The sequence below is a fragment of the Amphiura filiformis genome, chromosome 7 (assembly GCF_039555335.1).
Source record: "Amphiura filiformis chromosome 7, Afil_fr2py, whole genome shotgun sequence".
NCBI lineage: Eukaryota > Metazoa > Echinodermata > Ophiuroidea > Amphilepidida > Amphiuridae > Amphiura > Amphiura filiformis.
In genome coordinates this window covers 32,072,183-32,090,165 of record NC_092634.1, presented here as the reverse complement: position 1 = coordinate 32,090,165, position 17,983 = coordinate 32,072,183, and the positions used below count along the sequence as shown (strand labels likewise).

General features: G+C 36.3%; 2 protein-coding genes across 3 annotated transcripts in view; both read left to right on the top strand.

Moving 5' to 3' along the window:
* LOC140157803 (2'-5'-oligoadenylate synthase 2-like) overlaps nucleotides 1–17,983 on the top strand; it is a 32,770-nt gene that overhangs the window by 5,920 nt on the left and 8,867 nt on the right. The window lies entirely within an intron of this gene.
* On the top strand, nucleotides 1,304–17,233 carry LOC140157027 (2'-5'-oligoadenylate synthase 1A-like). Of its 2 annotated transcripts, none has more exons than XM_072180088.1 (4): nucleotides 1,304–2,119; nucleotides 13,145–13,430; nucleotides 14,580–14,985; nucleotides 15,988–17,233. In XM_072180088.1, the coding sequence occupies exons 1-4, from the start codon at nucleotides 1,454–1,456 to the stop codon at nucleotides 16,139–16,141; spliced, it is 1,512 nt and encodes a 503-aa protein (XP_072036189.1). In that variant the 5' UTR covers nucleotides 1,304–1,453; the 3' UTR covers nucleotides 16,142–17,233. The 2 variants fall into 2 exon arrangements, with proteins under 2 accessions (XP_072036189.1, XP_072036190.1); XM_072180089.1 differs by lacking the exon at nucleotides 1,304–2,119 and adding an exon at nucleotides 10,921–12,032.

Genomic DNA, 17,983 nt, shown 5'->3' with positions numbered 1-17,983 from the left:
ATTTATATAATTTACTTCGAGGACTGTTATATCAAAATTCGAAAAATATCAAATTTTTATAATTTGTCATAAAATTCGTATTATATTGTGATTTTCAAAAAATGAAAATTATTTGATATCAGAAAGACATGCTTCGTATTCAGAATACAATTCAATAGGTCTGAGGTGCTCTCATGTGCCACAAAAAATACTATTGAAACGCAATAAACGCTCATTTTAGATCCCTTAAGGCAACCTTAAATAATTTCAGGGAATACCCTCACTTATACGATCATTGGGTATCAGACGGATGATCGGTATACCCAATGATCGTAAGTGAGGGTATTCTGTGAAATTTCTTTCTTTTCTTTCTTTCTTTCTTTCTTTCTTTCTTTCTTTCTTTCTTTCTTTCTTTCTTTCTTTCTTTCTTTCTTTCTTTCTTTCTTTCTTTCTTTCTTTCTTTCTTTCTTTCTTTCTTTCTTTCTTTCTTTCTTTCTTTCTTTCTTTCTTTCTTTCTTTCTTTCTTTCTTTCTTTCTTTCTTTCTTTCTTTCTTTCTTTCTTTCTTTCTTTCTTTCTTTCTTTCTTTCTTTCTTTCTTTCTTTCTTTCTTTCTTTCTTTCTTTCTTTCTTTCTTTCTTTCTTTCTTTCTTTCTTTCTTTCTTTCTTTCTTTCTTTCTTTCTTTCTTTCTTTCTTTCTTTATTTCTTTATTTCTTTATTTCTTTATTTCTTTATTTCTTTCTTTATTTCTTTATTTCTTTATTTCTTTCTTTCTTTCTTTCTTTCTTTCTTTATTTCTTTATTTCTTTCTTTATTTATTTATTTATTTATTTATTTATTTATTTATTTCATAGACTTTATAAACAATTTGAAAATCTGTGTTTACATATTGCATGAGAATAGGGAAGTCCCCATTCATAATGAGTCACATCCAGACAGCCTGGAGCTCGAGCACCCAACATACTGCGTGGTGACCTGCGCATTCGTCATGTTTATTAGTATACGTCTTCGTGTTTTTTTTCTTTTAACATGTTTAAATACATGTACATGTATACCTTGCTCTATCGCATTGCGAGTTTAGGGTCTAGTTATTTATAGGTAACTGTGGAATTCGAAAAACACAATCATCATGATACACAGAAGTATGACATTATTAATCGACAATTTTTTTTAAAGATAGGGCTGTATGGAAGCTTAAGGAATAATAGCTCTAATATCTCTATCTCGCCCGCTCTGTAAATTTGCAAGCAGACAACTGTTCAGCAAGTGGCAGTTCAAGGGGTTGATACCGGATCGTATAGTGTGTATATGGTAATTGGTAAAACATCTTGTTTTCATCAATGCAAGTAATCTCAGAAGCATGTTGTACAAACTAATACTTGGTGGAAATGCAGGCTGAAGTGATGACTTGTATAAAAACATGTATATTCCTGGAAATATATAGTTTGTCACGAGAAGCTGATCAACATTATCATCATGTTTATCACAAGTGTTCAAAATATCTTTGTATCTTTTCTAGAATTGTGTAAACATTTCGTCGTTTTAGCTGTAGACGCAGCTGTTCTAATATTTCAATGCAGTGTTTTGGCATTATCCTTTATATGCATAATCAGTGTTTGTGCATTATTTTTTACATTAATAATCAATGTATTATGGAAAATATTGCTGGCGCCTTATAAACTGCTGTTCTCTAGAAATTCAAGCCATCAGCCGAGCTCATCAGCACGAGATACCCGTCACGGTAGATCACCAAATAGGACCAGTGAAACTGAAGATGCTGGATTCAGTTCTTCTGAAGAAGCTTTCACAGAAGAACCAGCAGCACCATCGTCATCATCAAGGACTTTGTCGTCTACACAAGATACGAACATCAACTGTGCAAGACAGCTCAGATTTTACCCCTATAGCTGTCGTGGAGACCGTCTTTCAGCGACCGATCACCAGTTCGAATCGCGTAGCGCCAACCTTTCAGAAGACGAACCATGGATACTGGATCCAAATCAGTTTATTCCGTGGTATTATAGAGCGATTGTGGAGCATCCGTATGGGATAACAAACTTTAAAGAAAAGTGCAGTAAAGCGATTGATAAAGTCACACGAACTATGAATCAGCATTTAAGGCGGAACGTTAAAGCAGTTAAGGTAATTCATAAAAAACTCAAAAATGGTATATGATCGCTGGGACGGAAAACCTCATATGTAACGATTTCGCCATTTTGTGTGAGACGCAAAAAACAGTTAAACATTAACAGGATTTACATAGAACATGGTGTTGCTCTTTTGGTTATTTACAAACACTAATGCACTTGACAGTTAAAAGGGAAACACCAGAAGGTGTGTTGGGACATTTTCTTCAAGTTGACACATGTGGTTTTGTAATTGGGGCCCACCTTTTACATATGAGGTTTTGCATTTGACCTTGGAATTACATATGAGGTTTTTTCCCGCCCAGCGACGATATGTATAATACAAGGTTAGTCCTTCCAGAAGGACTCAACAGTCCTTCTAGATTCGTTCTCTACCCCCAGCAGCGCACTCTTATTATAATAAACAGTGACCTGAACCAAGGGAGTTAAATATGATTGTTATTCGCTAAATGCGCTACGCTTAAACGCGAATAAAACATTTTCATACGCGCTGCCGCTGTTTCCCTAAACATAATAAATACACACAAAAACAACATTCACATGGGATATGACGCCTTGTCGCAGCAGCTCTGGACTTGGTGTTGTGCTGAATTACGTGATACATACTAAAAGCCTATCCTTAGGCCTGCGTACGGTACCGGACCAAAGATAAAATTATGCTAGCTTAACCGACGAACACGACATTGAGAAACGCGTTCTTAAACATGTTAAAAACAAAACCGAACCTCGTTCTGTTGGGATCTGGAAAATCTACCGGTATGTCCTGGCTGTACTAATTCCAGGAAAAAAACCTACTCTTAAGCCTACTTACCAGACCAAGAGAAAAATTAGATCAATTTACCAACAAACTCCAAACTAGGAAAAAGCATTCTTAAAAACAAAATCTAACCTTTTTCTCTTGAAATCTTGACAATTTACAGGTCTGTCCAGGGCGACCGCCAAGCGTAAAGTGAATCAAAAGTGATCACTTTCATTCTTCAATGAAACGCCTGAATAACCAATCGATCAATGCGATATTGTTATACAATCGCTGAACAACTTTTGTTCAACAGCTGATAGCTCCGTAAGAAAATACATTTATTCGCTAAATGCGCTACGCTTAAACGCGAATAAAACATTTTCATACGCGCTGCCGCTGTTTCCCTAAACATAATAAATACACACAAAAACAACATTCACATGGGATATGACGCCTTGTCGCAGCAGCTCCTCCCGTAAAGACCAAAGAACGGGCTTATCGAGAAAAGGGCTCAATTTACTATAAATATGCAAAGGCCCTACATTGAACCGTGAAACCGATTAAACAATTCTCTAAATGTTAAAGCAAATAGTGAAATCGCAACTGGTCTCATTTTAAAGAGAAAACTTCTACATGATCTGATACAAGACATTAATCCATGTAGGCCTAATCACGTATACGAGCTTGAAGAATATCTTCAACACAACCGTATCTTTGGCATATTGTGAAAGCAAACACTTTGCTACTTCACAACCTGACTGGGCCGCCGCATAATCATATTCCTCCAGATCTTGAGCTATTACTATAGGAAAAAATCCTTCAAAATTCCAGCGTGGGCATGCAGCATGCAATAATGTATATATATATAGCAACTAGCCTATAGCTTTCTAAATAGGCCTACACGTGTGTTCCTTTATATAACATTACTACCTCAAAAATATATTTATGAATGAGAACCCGCAAAAGCTTAATTGATCTGAAGAATTAAATCCTTGCCTACTTAAAACCTTATTTGCTACTCTCTGCAATTGTGAAGAGCATCATTAAAAATCTGAATACCGCATCTCTTCAAAGCTTAAATTCCGCTGAAGAAACCTGCTAAAATCAAAACGTCCGAAGGCATTATACGAATGCTATTCATCTCCATGAAATTTTTGCCGGATGCTCTTTAGCAAACCAATTTCCAAGCCAAAAACACTGCTTGAAATCTCATGGCTTATTAAAAGCTTAGTATTAAAGATATCAACATCATAATGCCAATTGCCATATTTTAATGCGTAGAACACTGATGATTTAGGGCTAAGTTCTCGAAGTGTTATTAATATGACTCGGATGGCCGGAACGGTAACGACAAAAAAAGGAAAGACACGATCAGTCTACTCAAGAGAATAATAATTTTTTTTCGAAATTCGCACAGCTAGGTGAAGTCATTGCGAATAGCTGCAACAGAATACGAAACCGAAATGGGGAACAGCTTAGTAGCGGATTTGTTGACTAGTTGAAATCACAGCGTGCATATTGATGCCTGAATGCCAGTATATTCGTCTTTAAATATCTATTGATCTCTGAATCGTTAGATTTCTGGCCGACAATCTTAAACCTCCTGCTGCTATATCAATTTTGGATTGCGCCTTGACTTGCTAATAATGTATAGGCCTATATATAATATGACCGGCCTTCAGCTGATATTAGGCGTATTTATGATTATCTTCTCAACACTAGGCATCTTTGTGCGCTTACAAAATGATATTTTTATATCTTGTTTCTTTTTTTTTTTTTTTTGCAGAATGATCACTAATTATCAAATTCCTGTGTTAAGCTCTGGCTACTCTTTGGAACACGTCTTTGATTAAAAACGCTTGCTATAACATAAGCAAATTTTAAATATTTCTGGCTTTTACTTTGCTCTATCTACTCTCACTCGGAGTATAAATTTCATTATTCCTTATATATCGATTACGATAAGTATACATGCTCTGTAGACGTCTCTTAGAAAACATCCCGAACAATAACTATTTCCATTTTGTAACGAATTTATAAAGACCGTTACACCGTGGTTCCTCTTAGGAACTCGTTCATGACCTTCGTAGCCAATAGACATAATTGCGCTTACCAATCAGTAACTCACGATTAAGCTTTGGTTCATCTCATGAACACATTCATGCCATTCGTAGCCAATAAACTTAATTATGCTGTCTGATCAGAAAATCATTACTCATGATTAAGCTCTGGTTCCTCTTAGGAACTCATTCATTCATACCTCAGCAATGGAAATTCCTCTTTCCATTTAAGTACTCATTGCGCTCTGGTTCCTCTTAGGAACACACGTATTCGGGGCATTCTCAGCCAGTGGATGAAACTACCAGAATCTCATATTTACGCTCTATTTCCTCTTAGGCACTACTATACGTGGCGTCCAGTGCCAGTTTTTATAAGTCCAATGTACTTTCCATAACTCATAATTACGCTCTGGTTCCTCTTAGGAACACAATCATGGCGTGTACAGCCAATGGACTATTAATCCCGCTGTCCATTCAGACTCTTATAATACCCTCTGTTTCCTTTTGGGTCGCACTCATGGCATTTACAGCCAATATTCTGCCAATGAACTTTTAAATCCGCTTTCGAATCATGTTCTACCCTCTGGTTCAGCTTCATAGCATTTAAATTCAAATTTAAATTCAGTGGACATAATTACACTGTCCGCTAGCTCCCTGTTTCGTTGACAATTAACTTTACCCTTGCATATTATCAAGTATGCCCGACCCATTTCTCTGGCTCCTCTTAAGACCTCAACTTGGTTACCATTATCAACGCTTCTCGTTCCATAATAACTAATTACCGAATTTTCCTAAAAAAATCATTATTTCACTCCAACTCCTTTCTGGAACTCAATTAGCTTCAGAAAACCCGATGTTTCATTCATATTATATTAATATAGGCAGTCTCAAAAAGAGAACCATTACCGAATATACCTGGAAAGGCATACGTGAACACCTTTTCAATAATTCTGATTTTGCGCTCATGTTTCCTCTTAGAAACACATTCGTGATATTTATATCCAGTGAAACCAGCATCATTGTCCGTTCTGTCTTAATCCGAACTACTACATTATGTGCTATACTAAACGGAAACGGGCCACCGCGTAACTGCGCTTGAAAGAAAAAACTTCCATTTCTCCCTTAACCAAGATTGCCCTTAACTTATGTATGACATTAATGACGGGACCGCACTTAGCCCAAAGCACAGATATTAGGCTATGCTATGCAAACTAGACTGAAAAGCCTAATTGTAACAGATTACCAGATAGCTATGCAGGCATCACCTACACTCACCAGCTCTGGAAACCAGGGAATGCACCTGAAGGAATGTAACTCAGCCTTACTCCCTCTTGACGTAAAAGAATACGACAAGCATAATTCTCATCTTCATAGAAGAACATTGAATCTACTCTACCCTGTGAAAACCAAAATCAGAATCCTTACGCGAAAGAAAACTCACCACTAGCTGTTCAATGCTCAATTACCTAAATCCTACGTCTCGTTTATATCCATCTACAATCTCTTCGCGGGGAATTTAGAAAAACAAAGAAACATATAATCTTAACAATCTCAACATTTTGAACTCTTCCCAGTGGAGAAGTAATCTATACGGGGCTCCACCAAACTCGAGGAGCAATCCTTAAATTCTCCGGAACTTAACCAATGATGATAACTTTGACAAACGTAATTTATGCAGATATGAGATCCCAAACAAAAACCGTTAACATAAAGAAGCCTGATATTATATTCGCAATGCTATCAATTTTATCAAATCAATATAAAAAGAATGATACATAACTTATTGAGCTTAAAGATTCTCATTAAAACTCAATAACTGTTAATATTGAGACTTTATGCCAATGTGACGGAATTCTGATAACCCGACAAAACAAATTGCATATTTTGGAAGCTTATTCTAAAAAATGACTACAACCTATTTCCAGTAACTGTAACTCAGTAATCTTTATTTATCTTTATGACATTATCTGATCGGGTCCGTAGATGTCATTATGTTTATGATAAAGCCTGAAGTCTTGCTGACAAGACTAGACGACAACCCTGCTTGTAATCAATATTAATACATTGACCACTTTAAGCTCGAGAAAATGAAATGAATCAAGAAAACGATCTTAAAAGATTTGGCATTTCACGCACTTGCGCTTATTTGTTTCTTTATACATTTTGAACCGACATCTGAATACTTATCGAAAGCTAAAATCTTGCTCTTTAGCTCGATCTCTGAAACATTAGAAATAAAACAATACATTTTGGAATATAATGGCAATCATAGCCAGTTGACATTATTCCCCTATCCAATCGGAAACTCATGATTGAGTTCCTCAATATGAAAAAAAAAGAATATCAAAATTAATGACCTCTGAATGTTGGCACAATTCCTCTTTTAAACCTGTTTTTACCAATCCTTCTGTTCACCAAAATCAGTTTGCTTAGATGTAGGCTATCTTCTTAAAAACTGCATCTGCATGTAATTGCGGGATTATTGCTCTTAAACATGTTTTACTCAAACTCTGACACCACGAAATTGGAGTCAAAATCTTTAGGCAAAATCTGAATATCAACAACTCATCTCAACCACCCTTTTATTATCGGGGTTGATTATAACTGCGCTCAAACTGCACAAACCAAATATTTCTACCTCGTAACAACGAAAACCCCGGGACTTCCGACTGCTCCAGGTTGAGGTATTCTGTGATAAAAATCTGATGGTTGAAATTACGCTATTTCCAAATTATTATTAATGTTATTATCAGTGATAACAAATCTAGAATCTACAAAAACTGCAAAAACGCTAATGTATATTTTGACTTCTACTTTGAAATGAATATCCTGTAATCATATTAATAATGTATAACCCGGAATGCTGACAACAATGATGCCATATTTTGGCTTCAGGCAGCTATTGATACGCTCCTTCATTTCACCCGACATATACAGATATCGGTGCAATATTGCCATTAAGTTTGACTTCAGGCAGCTACTAATACGCTCCTGTAATGAACTCTCCATTCGGTTATCAGTGTATAAATGACATCCACGTCTTTGAATTATTAATCAAAATTCCGATCACCGACGGAATTATTTTAAGCTGTACATGAATAAAATTTACTAACCTGGCTAGTTCCTCGTACAAAAAGCTGTCCAACATGGAGAAAGAAAAACCGGAGAAAGGATAGAACTTGCCTCCCTGCTTACCATCGCCATTGCATAGACGTATCATTGGTGAGCTTACCACTATTAATGGTCATCCAACCATTTACCTGCGAAACCGCTTCAAAACACGTGTCTGTCTGTCAGCGCCACTTGCGTTAGGCCTACTGTTCTCTTGAGCAATGCCAATGTGCTGTAATTTCCAGCCAGCTAGAAGAATTCTGTTGATATAAACTCATCCAAAAGCGTGGAAACTACTACCATAGTGAATTAGATTATGAAGTGGGCACATGCTATATAGACTACAAAGGGCATGAACTATTTTTTAGAACTAAGAAAACCGCGAAATCTAGATGCAAATCTAGATAAAAGCACAACAGGTCTGTCCAGGGCGACCGCCAAGCGTAAAGTGAATCAAAAGTGATCACTTTCATTCTTCAATGAAACGCCTGAATAACCAATCGATCAATGCGATATTGTTATACAATCGCTGAACAACTTTTGTTCAACAGCTGATAGCTCCGTAAGAAAATACATTTAACCCCGCCCATCATTTAATAACCGCATCTATTAGGGGTGGTGCAATAATTATATGTACCCCGGGTGGTGAATTATAGGGGGGAGGGCGGCGGCAAAGATTTTTGGCAGTCCAAAAAGGGGGGGGCAAACATTTTTGGCAGGTCGAAAGGGGGGGGGGGGTCAAGCGATTTTGGCAGGTCGAGAGGGGCACAGATTTGTCACAGGTATATAAGAAGAGTTGTTGTAGTATCCATTTAATATATTTATTAAAATATGTAGTTGAACTGCAAAGTAGTAGAAAGATTAATGAACGTTGAAGAGAAATAATTCACAATAACAATTTGATACATCACAATAATAATTATAACGCTTTATAGAAATTAAAAAACGTGTTCATCTGTTTTAAACGGTAAAAGTGTTACTACGATAAAATGGCACAACTTACATTGTTTGCCGAAATTAAGTTTTGTATATTACCTACCAATTTCAAACCTCCTACTCTAAATCCAATTCTTTTAAACTTATTGTACATGGTTTGAAAGAACTACACTGTATCTCGAAAAATATTTTTAGAACTAAAATGGCCCGCGCAGGGAAATGTTTCTGCTTGACTTTAATTAATTAAAAGTGACTGATTATTCGCTGTAGAAGTGACGTAATAAATCGGATTAACTATCATAGCAATAGATGAATGCAATTTTGACTATATCGCTCTGCACTGCAAGCAGGTTCCACTCATCACCTGTGTATGTCTGCAATACGCTGGCGAAGTGATGTTATAATCGGATCAACTACTATAGCAATAGGTGAAAACAATTTTTGAATATACCGCGCTGCACTGGTACGTTCACGCGGTACCTCCGCATTGAAACATAATCATGCTGATCACTCGCACTTGTAAGATTCGTATCTTTGAAAAGACTGGTATTGCATTCAGTCTATGATTTCAGACACACACAGGTGATGAGTGCAACCTGCTTGTAGTGCAGCGCGGTATATTCAAAATTGTTTTCACCTATCGCTATGGTAGTTAATCCGATTTATTACGTCACTTCGCCAGCGTATCATAGATTGAATACGATACCACTCTTTTTTCAAAGATACTAATCTTACAGGTGCTGGTGAACGGCATGATATTAATAGGTACCGCGTAAACGTTGTAATGCAGGGCGATATAGTCAAAAATTGTATTCATCTATTGCTATGGGAGTTAATCCGATCATTACGTCACTTCTACAGCGAATACAGTTTTCAAAATGTTTTTGAATTTGACCTTTCCATTCCGAAGCTCCGTTGATTTAACCAGAAAGGGAAATTTTTAATCCACCCGTACATATATATTTAAACAAAGAACAAACAGTAAAAACGATGGGTTGTCTTGTTGTAGTCTGATTTAAAAAAAAAAGGCCAGGACAACTACTTCTTGAAGAAAATTGTTTTTTTTTTTAAAAAAAAAATATTTACGTTGTTTCTTTTATTGTACGTTTATTTGTACAAGTGAGAATTGAAGGCGAATAGCCTGATTGACACAGCCTTATCCCCCACTTTACCAACATCAAAATTGAGATTTTTGCATTTAAAGGAAGCGGGCTAAGCCTCAGGGATTTAATAGCAGAAAATGGTACAATATCATATGGGTAGCAATCAATTTCCACCACAGAGACTCTTCAAACAGGAAGATTTCCACTTTTGTGATCAAAGTTTGCAACCAAAGTTATAAGTCTTCTGAAGGCGCTAAAATATCCAAAAAATGTCAAAACACATCATGCTCAGAAAATGATTAAAGGTCATACAGAGGTAAATGTAATAATTTCAATCTTGTGAACAGCGTTTTTCACAGCTTTACCGGTTTACCAAATATCAGCCGATATGTCTTATATTCCACATTATAGCCCCATGATGTCTAACTTTGTAAAATGTTTACTTTTACGCTCTAGTGACCATTTATGATGACAAATTCCTATTTTTATAACATTTATTTTTAAAAACTGCCAAAATCGAGCATTTTATCTTTACATTTCTATTTTGTATTTTTTTCGACCTACTTACATTTTTGTATTGCGTATAATTAACTGTATAAATCATACCATTTATTTATTTATTTATTTATTTATTTATTTATTTATTTATTTATTTATTTATTTATTTATTTATTTATTTATTTATTTATTTATTTATTTATTTATTTATTTATTTATTTATTTATTTATTTACTCATTTATTCCATAGACTTTTTAAACAAATTGAAGATCTGTGAGAATAGGGAAGTCCCCATTCATAATGAGTCATATCTAGACAGTCTGGAGCGCGAGCACCCAACATACTGCGTGGTGACCTGCGCAATCGTCATGCTTACTTGTACGTCTTGATGTTTCTTTACACTTTTTATACACGTATACCTAGATCTACCACATTACGAGTTTAGGGTCTAGTTGTTACCAATTATGGAATTGTGGAATTAGTGAAACACAAGGGAATTCTTCATGATACACATGAAAAGTATGACATTTTTAATCGACAAATATAGTTGTCAAGATAGCAATAGCAGCTAATAGCGTCTCTTGCCCGCTCTCTCGTGTGAATTTGTAATCTTCAGACGACTGTTCATGTACTGCAGTGTGCCTCATTTTACGTGGAAGTTCATGGGGTTACAGGATGGATCGTTTAAAACATACTGTTATCATAAACGCAGGCAATCTCAGTCACATAAACATGTTGCGCAAACTAAGTGGAAATGCAGGCTGATAATGAATCCTGAAAATATATAGTTTGTCGAACTTTGTCGCGAGAAGCTAATCAACATTATCATCATGTTTATCACAAGTGTTCAAAATGTCTTTATATCTTTTCTAGAATTGTGTGAACATTTCGTCGCTTTAGCTCTTGATGCAGCTGTTCTGATATTTGAATGCAGTGTTTTGGCATCATTTTTTACATTAATAATCAATGTATTATGGGCTATATTGCTGGCGCTTTATAAGCTGCTCTTCTCTAGAAATTCAAGCCATCAGCAAAGCTCAACAGTACGAGATAGTCGCCATGGTAGATCACCATCACCAAGTGAAACTGAAGATGCTGGATTCAGTTCTTCTGAAGAAGCTTTCACGGAAGAACCAGCAGCACCATCGTCATCATCGAGGACTTCTTCGTCTACACAAGATACGAACATAAACTCTGCAAGACAGTTCAGATTTTACCCCTATAGCTGTCGTGGAGACCGTCTTTCAGCGACCGATTACCAGTTCGAATCGCGTAGCGCTAACCTTTCAGAAGACGAACCATGGATACTGGATCCAAATGAGTTTATTTCGTGGTATTATAGAGCGATTGTGGAGCATCCGTATGGTATTACAAACTTTAAAGAAAAGTGTAGTAAAGCGATTGATAAAGTCATACGAACTTTAAATCAGCATTTAAGGCGAAATGTTAAAGCAGTGAAGGTAATTCATAAAAAATTCAACAACAGTATTATGTATAATACATGGTAGATTCAAGCATTTCGTCGTCTGCATTACATACTGTCGTATCTCAAAAGGCTGCCTTGTGTGATTTTTATTATCAATGTTACATTTCATATTGTTATTGTATATTTCAGCATGCTTCTTTCTTTTGCGAATGGACATGAGATTGTAATGTGATAATACGACAACATTAATATATAAAGTTAATTTTTACAATGCATCTCATCACAATTAGATGACAATTATACAAAAATCACAAAAGGCAGCCTTTAGAGATACGACAGTATGTAAAGCAGACGACGATTTGTAGTTAGTTTTGGATCATATCGGTAGGTATAAAATGTATAATGGGCTATTTGTAATCCATACTCCCCAAGTCTTGCACAGAGGAAATGGGTTTCAAATAGAATAGTCATATGGGTAACTTAATTCCATTTAAAATACTCACTCCAGTTGTGGAATAAATAGGTAAAGCCATATTACAGGGATTTCAAAATAATTAACCCTATTTTGCAATTCAAATTAAAAACATACTCACTCTGTGGAAGTCATTTCTTAACTCTTCCAGAGGGGTATATGGCAGGTTTCAGATAAAGCTAATTAATGTTCTATGGAATATTAGCATTATGTGACTCGTTCCTGCAAAACTCGGAAGTCGACAGATCTACCCTTTTTGTTGAAATACAAATTTGGCAAATAATTATCTGAAATTGAGTTTTTAGGATTTACATTATCGCCATGGCAACATTCAAAGGGCTATTGACACATAAGGTGTCGAATTGTGCAGAATATATTGGGCTTCATTTCATTATTTCAGGTTTAGAAATTTCTCTATGTTATAAACAACATTGATAACATGGAATATTGTACCCAAGAGTACAGAATTACCAGATTCCCATGTTTACAAAATACACAACCTATAATCTGAAATAGCATATAGCTCTTTGTCGAATAAGCTCTTTTGTTTAATCTCAAGTTTTGACAATGCAAATAAGCAAACACACAAACAGATCAGAAATGTGCAAAGTTACTAAAATCAAAGATTGCAATATTGCGTGATTAAGACACACTTATGTATTTGTTTGTTATAGTGTGGATCACTCGGTAAAGGAACAATGCTAAGAGGAGTGACTGAAGTCGATTGCGTGATCATAGTCAATTCTGTGCCCTATCTTAAAGACGTTTCTAATGTTGATGATTACGTGATCGATTCATTAGCCGATACCATCAGTGATATTGAAAACGTCATCAGGAACCACAGCAATTTGGTCAGCATTAAGGAGAAGAATAACTTCATGTTGACAATTGGTTTGCTTGTATCAGGAATGGAAGTGGAAGTTGACCTTATACCAACCGCGGACAACGTACGCTATGAAGGTATGTGCTTGCTTTTACAATCAGTCTCAGAACAACACCATGTGGCAGACATTGCTGGGCCCCACCCACCTGCAATATTAAATGATGCAGCCTTGACCAGGATCTTAAACTGCATTCAATCACCCGTGTTACACGTATAGACAAAATAATGAGGACAGTGTACAACATAATACAATATAAGATCGAATTTAAGCTGCTTTTATCCACCCAATTGGGCAGTCACAACACCAGTCTGGTATGCTGCGGATGGGACCCAGTAATGGCCGAATTAATTCTGACCACCACTTGGCTCATTAAATTCGTCTATACGACAGCATGTGTGTGAAATATACAAATCTAGAAATTACAGTCAAATTAGTTTGGATCCACATGAATGACTTGAGTTGGTTCTCCTCTTAGATTGTATGAAGTTTTAGAATTTTGGCAGTATATCCATTTGAAATTAAATCAACCAGAACTTTACCTCCAGCAGAAAAAGGATAGGTGGCATGTAGGCTGGATATAATTTGCATGACTTGGCTGACCTTGCGTATACTGGTCCAGCCAAACTGACCACAAAGGGAGAAAATGAGATTAACCGGGTCGAGCCACTGGCCTAGGAGGGCATTATTATGCATAGTGCTGCAGAATGGTGAAACCATTGTTAAAGTTTTGTGAAAAGTGTGAAATTTGGCTCAGATGTAGTATTCAGTCTGGTGAACAATTCTAGGGGGAGGGGTAAAAATATGTTGTCCAATATGGCCGCCATAGAGGTCATCGAACTTTATACAGGGAAAATTTACCTATCTGCGATGTACGGTTCTCAAGTTATAAGAAAAAATGTCAAAGGTCAAGGTTTGACCTCTACAGGGGCAAAATTTGAACAAAATTGAAAACTCGATGACCCCTACCCGCCATCTTGGAATGAATATAATTTTGCCCTCGATCCAAATTTGTTAAGCATATCAAGAGCTGCACCTGTGCCAATTTTGGGGCTTCACCATTCTGCATCACTAGCAACACTTATATTCCACATATGGCACTCTCCTGGCCAGACAATAACATCTACTATAGTAGATTCAAAATAAGAATAAAATGCTAAACACACCGAATAAAAGTCAAACTCTGCAGATATGAAACTCACCAGATTCCCCTATTTGTTTTTACCAGGTTTACCAGCAATATATGAGTCAATTTTGGACAGAAACATCAGAGAGCGAGAACTTTACACAGCAAGTCTGGTCAAACTTCAAATGGAATTTATCAGAGAAAAGCCATCAGCAGTTAAGGACCTAATTCGTATGGTAAAATACTGGAACAAATACACCGTAAAACCAGCCCTGTATGATCTTGATCCCCGTACGTTGCCGAGATCGTATCCAATGGAACTAATTACCATATATACCTGGGAAATGGCGGGAGAACCAAAAGTGTTTGATCGTCTGCAAGGTTTCAAAGCTGTCATGAGAGTTATTGCTTATAGACTCTCTACTTTGAAGCATTTTTGGACTGTGAATTATGATGAGAGGATGGCGAATCGTGGAATTGCAAGCATGAAGGACGAATGGAAGAGAAGGTATGTGACCCAATGCAGTGAAATACCCAGCAATATCCATTATATAAGAAGTAAAATGGCACCACAACCACATATTGGCAGGTCAAAGTCGCATTATTGATGTTCCCCCTAAGACTTTAAAGATATTTTTTTAAATTCAAAAGTGATAAAAGTTATTGGTAGCCTATTTTATTTTACACACTGGTCCGATTTACAATGTCACACATCTTTGCGTTCAGTGACAATGGCTCATGTTTTTAATGAAAATAATTATGCAATGTTGAAGGTTGTACTGTGGTCCTTTAAATTTCAAAAAAGTTAGTGTACCTGACCTATCCACATGTTTGTTTTTGCATAATTTGTGAGAGGTGAACGGACCGCAGAGCAACTATCAAAACTGCATCTTTTCTATAATGAGCCATTGTGTGAGTTTTATAATTTCTTAATTGCGTGTAAAACTTTCTGATTTATTTTAAAAAGAGGAGAACTTAAAACTTGTGAACCCTAAAACAGATCAATTTTTTTTTTTTTTTGTTAAAAAGTATTTAGAAATATGAAACCCATTATTCATATTTTGGTATCTGCCTGCAATTGATTTAGCTGTCACCCGTTTCATTTACTCGCGTTAGCATACACATGAGCAAATTGAGTTTTGTACTTGAAAATATTTTATTACCATTGTACACAATACGGTATACTGTAAAACTCTATCAGAATTATATTATACAAAGAATTCCCTTTTTCACTTGCAAAGCTGTTTTTGTCATGGTTGCTTTCCGCGCTCGGCGAATCGCATTAGGCATATCACGGATTGTAAAGGGACTGTTTCTGGTATTCATAGGTATGCAATATGTGGAAACCATGTCGAAGTTTAATGTTCGTGATGAAAATATATACACCATACACCTGAAATTTCTTGGGAATAATATGAAATGGTTCTTTTAAAAACTCTTCTTTAAATGTTTTCCACAGCTTCAAAATATTTCCAATTCACATTATTTGTGTTTTATCTATTTGTTTCAGCCCACTTATACTGGATCCAGCAAATCCAACTAATAATGTATGCGGTCGATATCGTGATGCGTGGGATGACGTAGCAGGAATCGCACGGGGCACCTTGAGATCAAATCTTTTATGCAGTATCAGAGAAGGTGTTAATTGGAATACCGTTTATTAGCTTCGAGCTAAAAATGATAACAAGATATAATGTTACCTTGAACTACTCCCCTCAACAAAAGTTTTTTCAAACATCTATCTTTCAAATTATTTGTGGCATGTTCATATCGTGTTGCATATCAATGGAGAGCTAATTTATTCCACTTTATAATGACAACACATCAACCTTTTTTACGGCTGAGTACACGTCTTGTGAATGTAGTAGGGTCTCAAACAGAATGTGCCAAATTCATCAATATTCTGTGCATCAACTGCAATCTCATATCTTTGCAATCTGGGACCTAATGTAATCCTCCAAGATGATGACGCTCGCCCCCACAGTGTCAGGGTAATCAACGACTACCGACAGAATATGGAAGTAGAGAGAATGGAATGGCCTGCTATCAGCCCAGACCTCAACTCGATGGAGCACTTGTGGGAACAAACTTGGTCGTACTGTGCAACCATATTGAACGAACTGCGACGAATCATGGTTGAAGAATGGAATGCCATCCTACAGTAACGTGTGAACAGGCTGGTGAGCAGCATAAGGAGGAGGTGCCAGGCTGTTGTGGTTGCGTATGTTTTTTCCACCCGATAAATTGAGGACTAGTGTTGTTTGAACACATAATAATTGTCAATTTGGCACATTCTGTTTGAATCCCTGCTACATTCACAAGAAGTGTACTCAGTCATGAAAAGGGTGATTGTTTCAAATATGGTGTCGTTGTAAAGAGGAATTAATTAGCTCTCCATTGATATGCAACATGATATGAACATGCTACAAATAATTTGAGATATAGATGCTTGAAAAAACTTTCCAAACTTTTGTTGAGGAGTTTAGATACTGGACTTCTTTTGAACTATTCCTCATGGGTTTAATCTTAATGGCGTGTACATATTCATGACGGGTTGTTTAACTTCGGAGCATTGAAGACCGAGACAGTAGAGCCTAGCGATGTTTAATTTTAAAGACATATATCCTGAAACGTGGGTTGGTCTGCTCAAGATGATTACCTGATTGCTGCAGTCTCATTTCTGCATGGTTGATTCATGATCATTGGAATGGTAATCCGATTCGTGTGCGATCTTGAGTACGAAGCATCTGGACATGTTAAATCGTCGTCCGTATTCCATAGTGGCGTATAGTGGGGCGCCGCGAATAAACAACTTTTCGAGAAAATCGGGTTTGAAGAAATGCCAATTTAAAATCAAGTTGTGTACATCAGACATTCATTATATTTTGTAAATGATGTGAAATTTCTGTAGTAAACTAAATAGATTTTATTGTTATATATTTTTCAAAAGAAATAAATACATACTATTGCTGGCAAACTGACAATAAATCTATACGTCACTATGGAAAACGAACAAAACGCAATACCCTAACCTTACGTTAACCGTACGCCACCTCGGTCGCCGTGTAATCCCTATGGCGTTACTTTTCGTCTTTCGTATTCCATAGTGGCGTATAGGTCCGATACGCGTACGCCACTATGACATACGATGTTTTTCATTTTGCCGATATTTCATAATTATAAAATGTGTATAAAAAGTGGCGTATGGTCGATACGCCACTATGGAATACGAAAAATGTCACTTTGTAACTATACGCCACATTTAATTAATTAATTACTAATTAATTAGCTAATTATGACTGATGAGACTTAGAAAAAATGAAAGAGAACATCATTAAAAACATATGTGCAAATTTTCAAAAAAATGACCAAAAATCACTATACGCCACTATGGAATACAGCCGACGAAATGTGAGAGACCGATTTCCCAAAACTTGTTCAGTCCATCATCACCCGGGATCACCACAATGTTATTGGTGCATGGTATTGTGACTATATTTCATAGT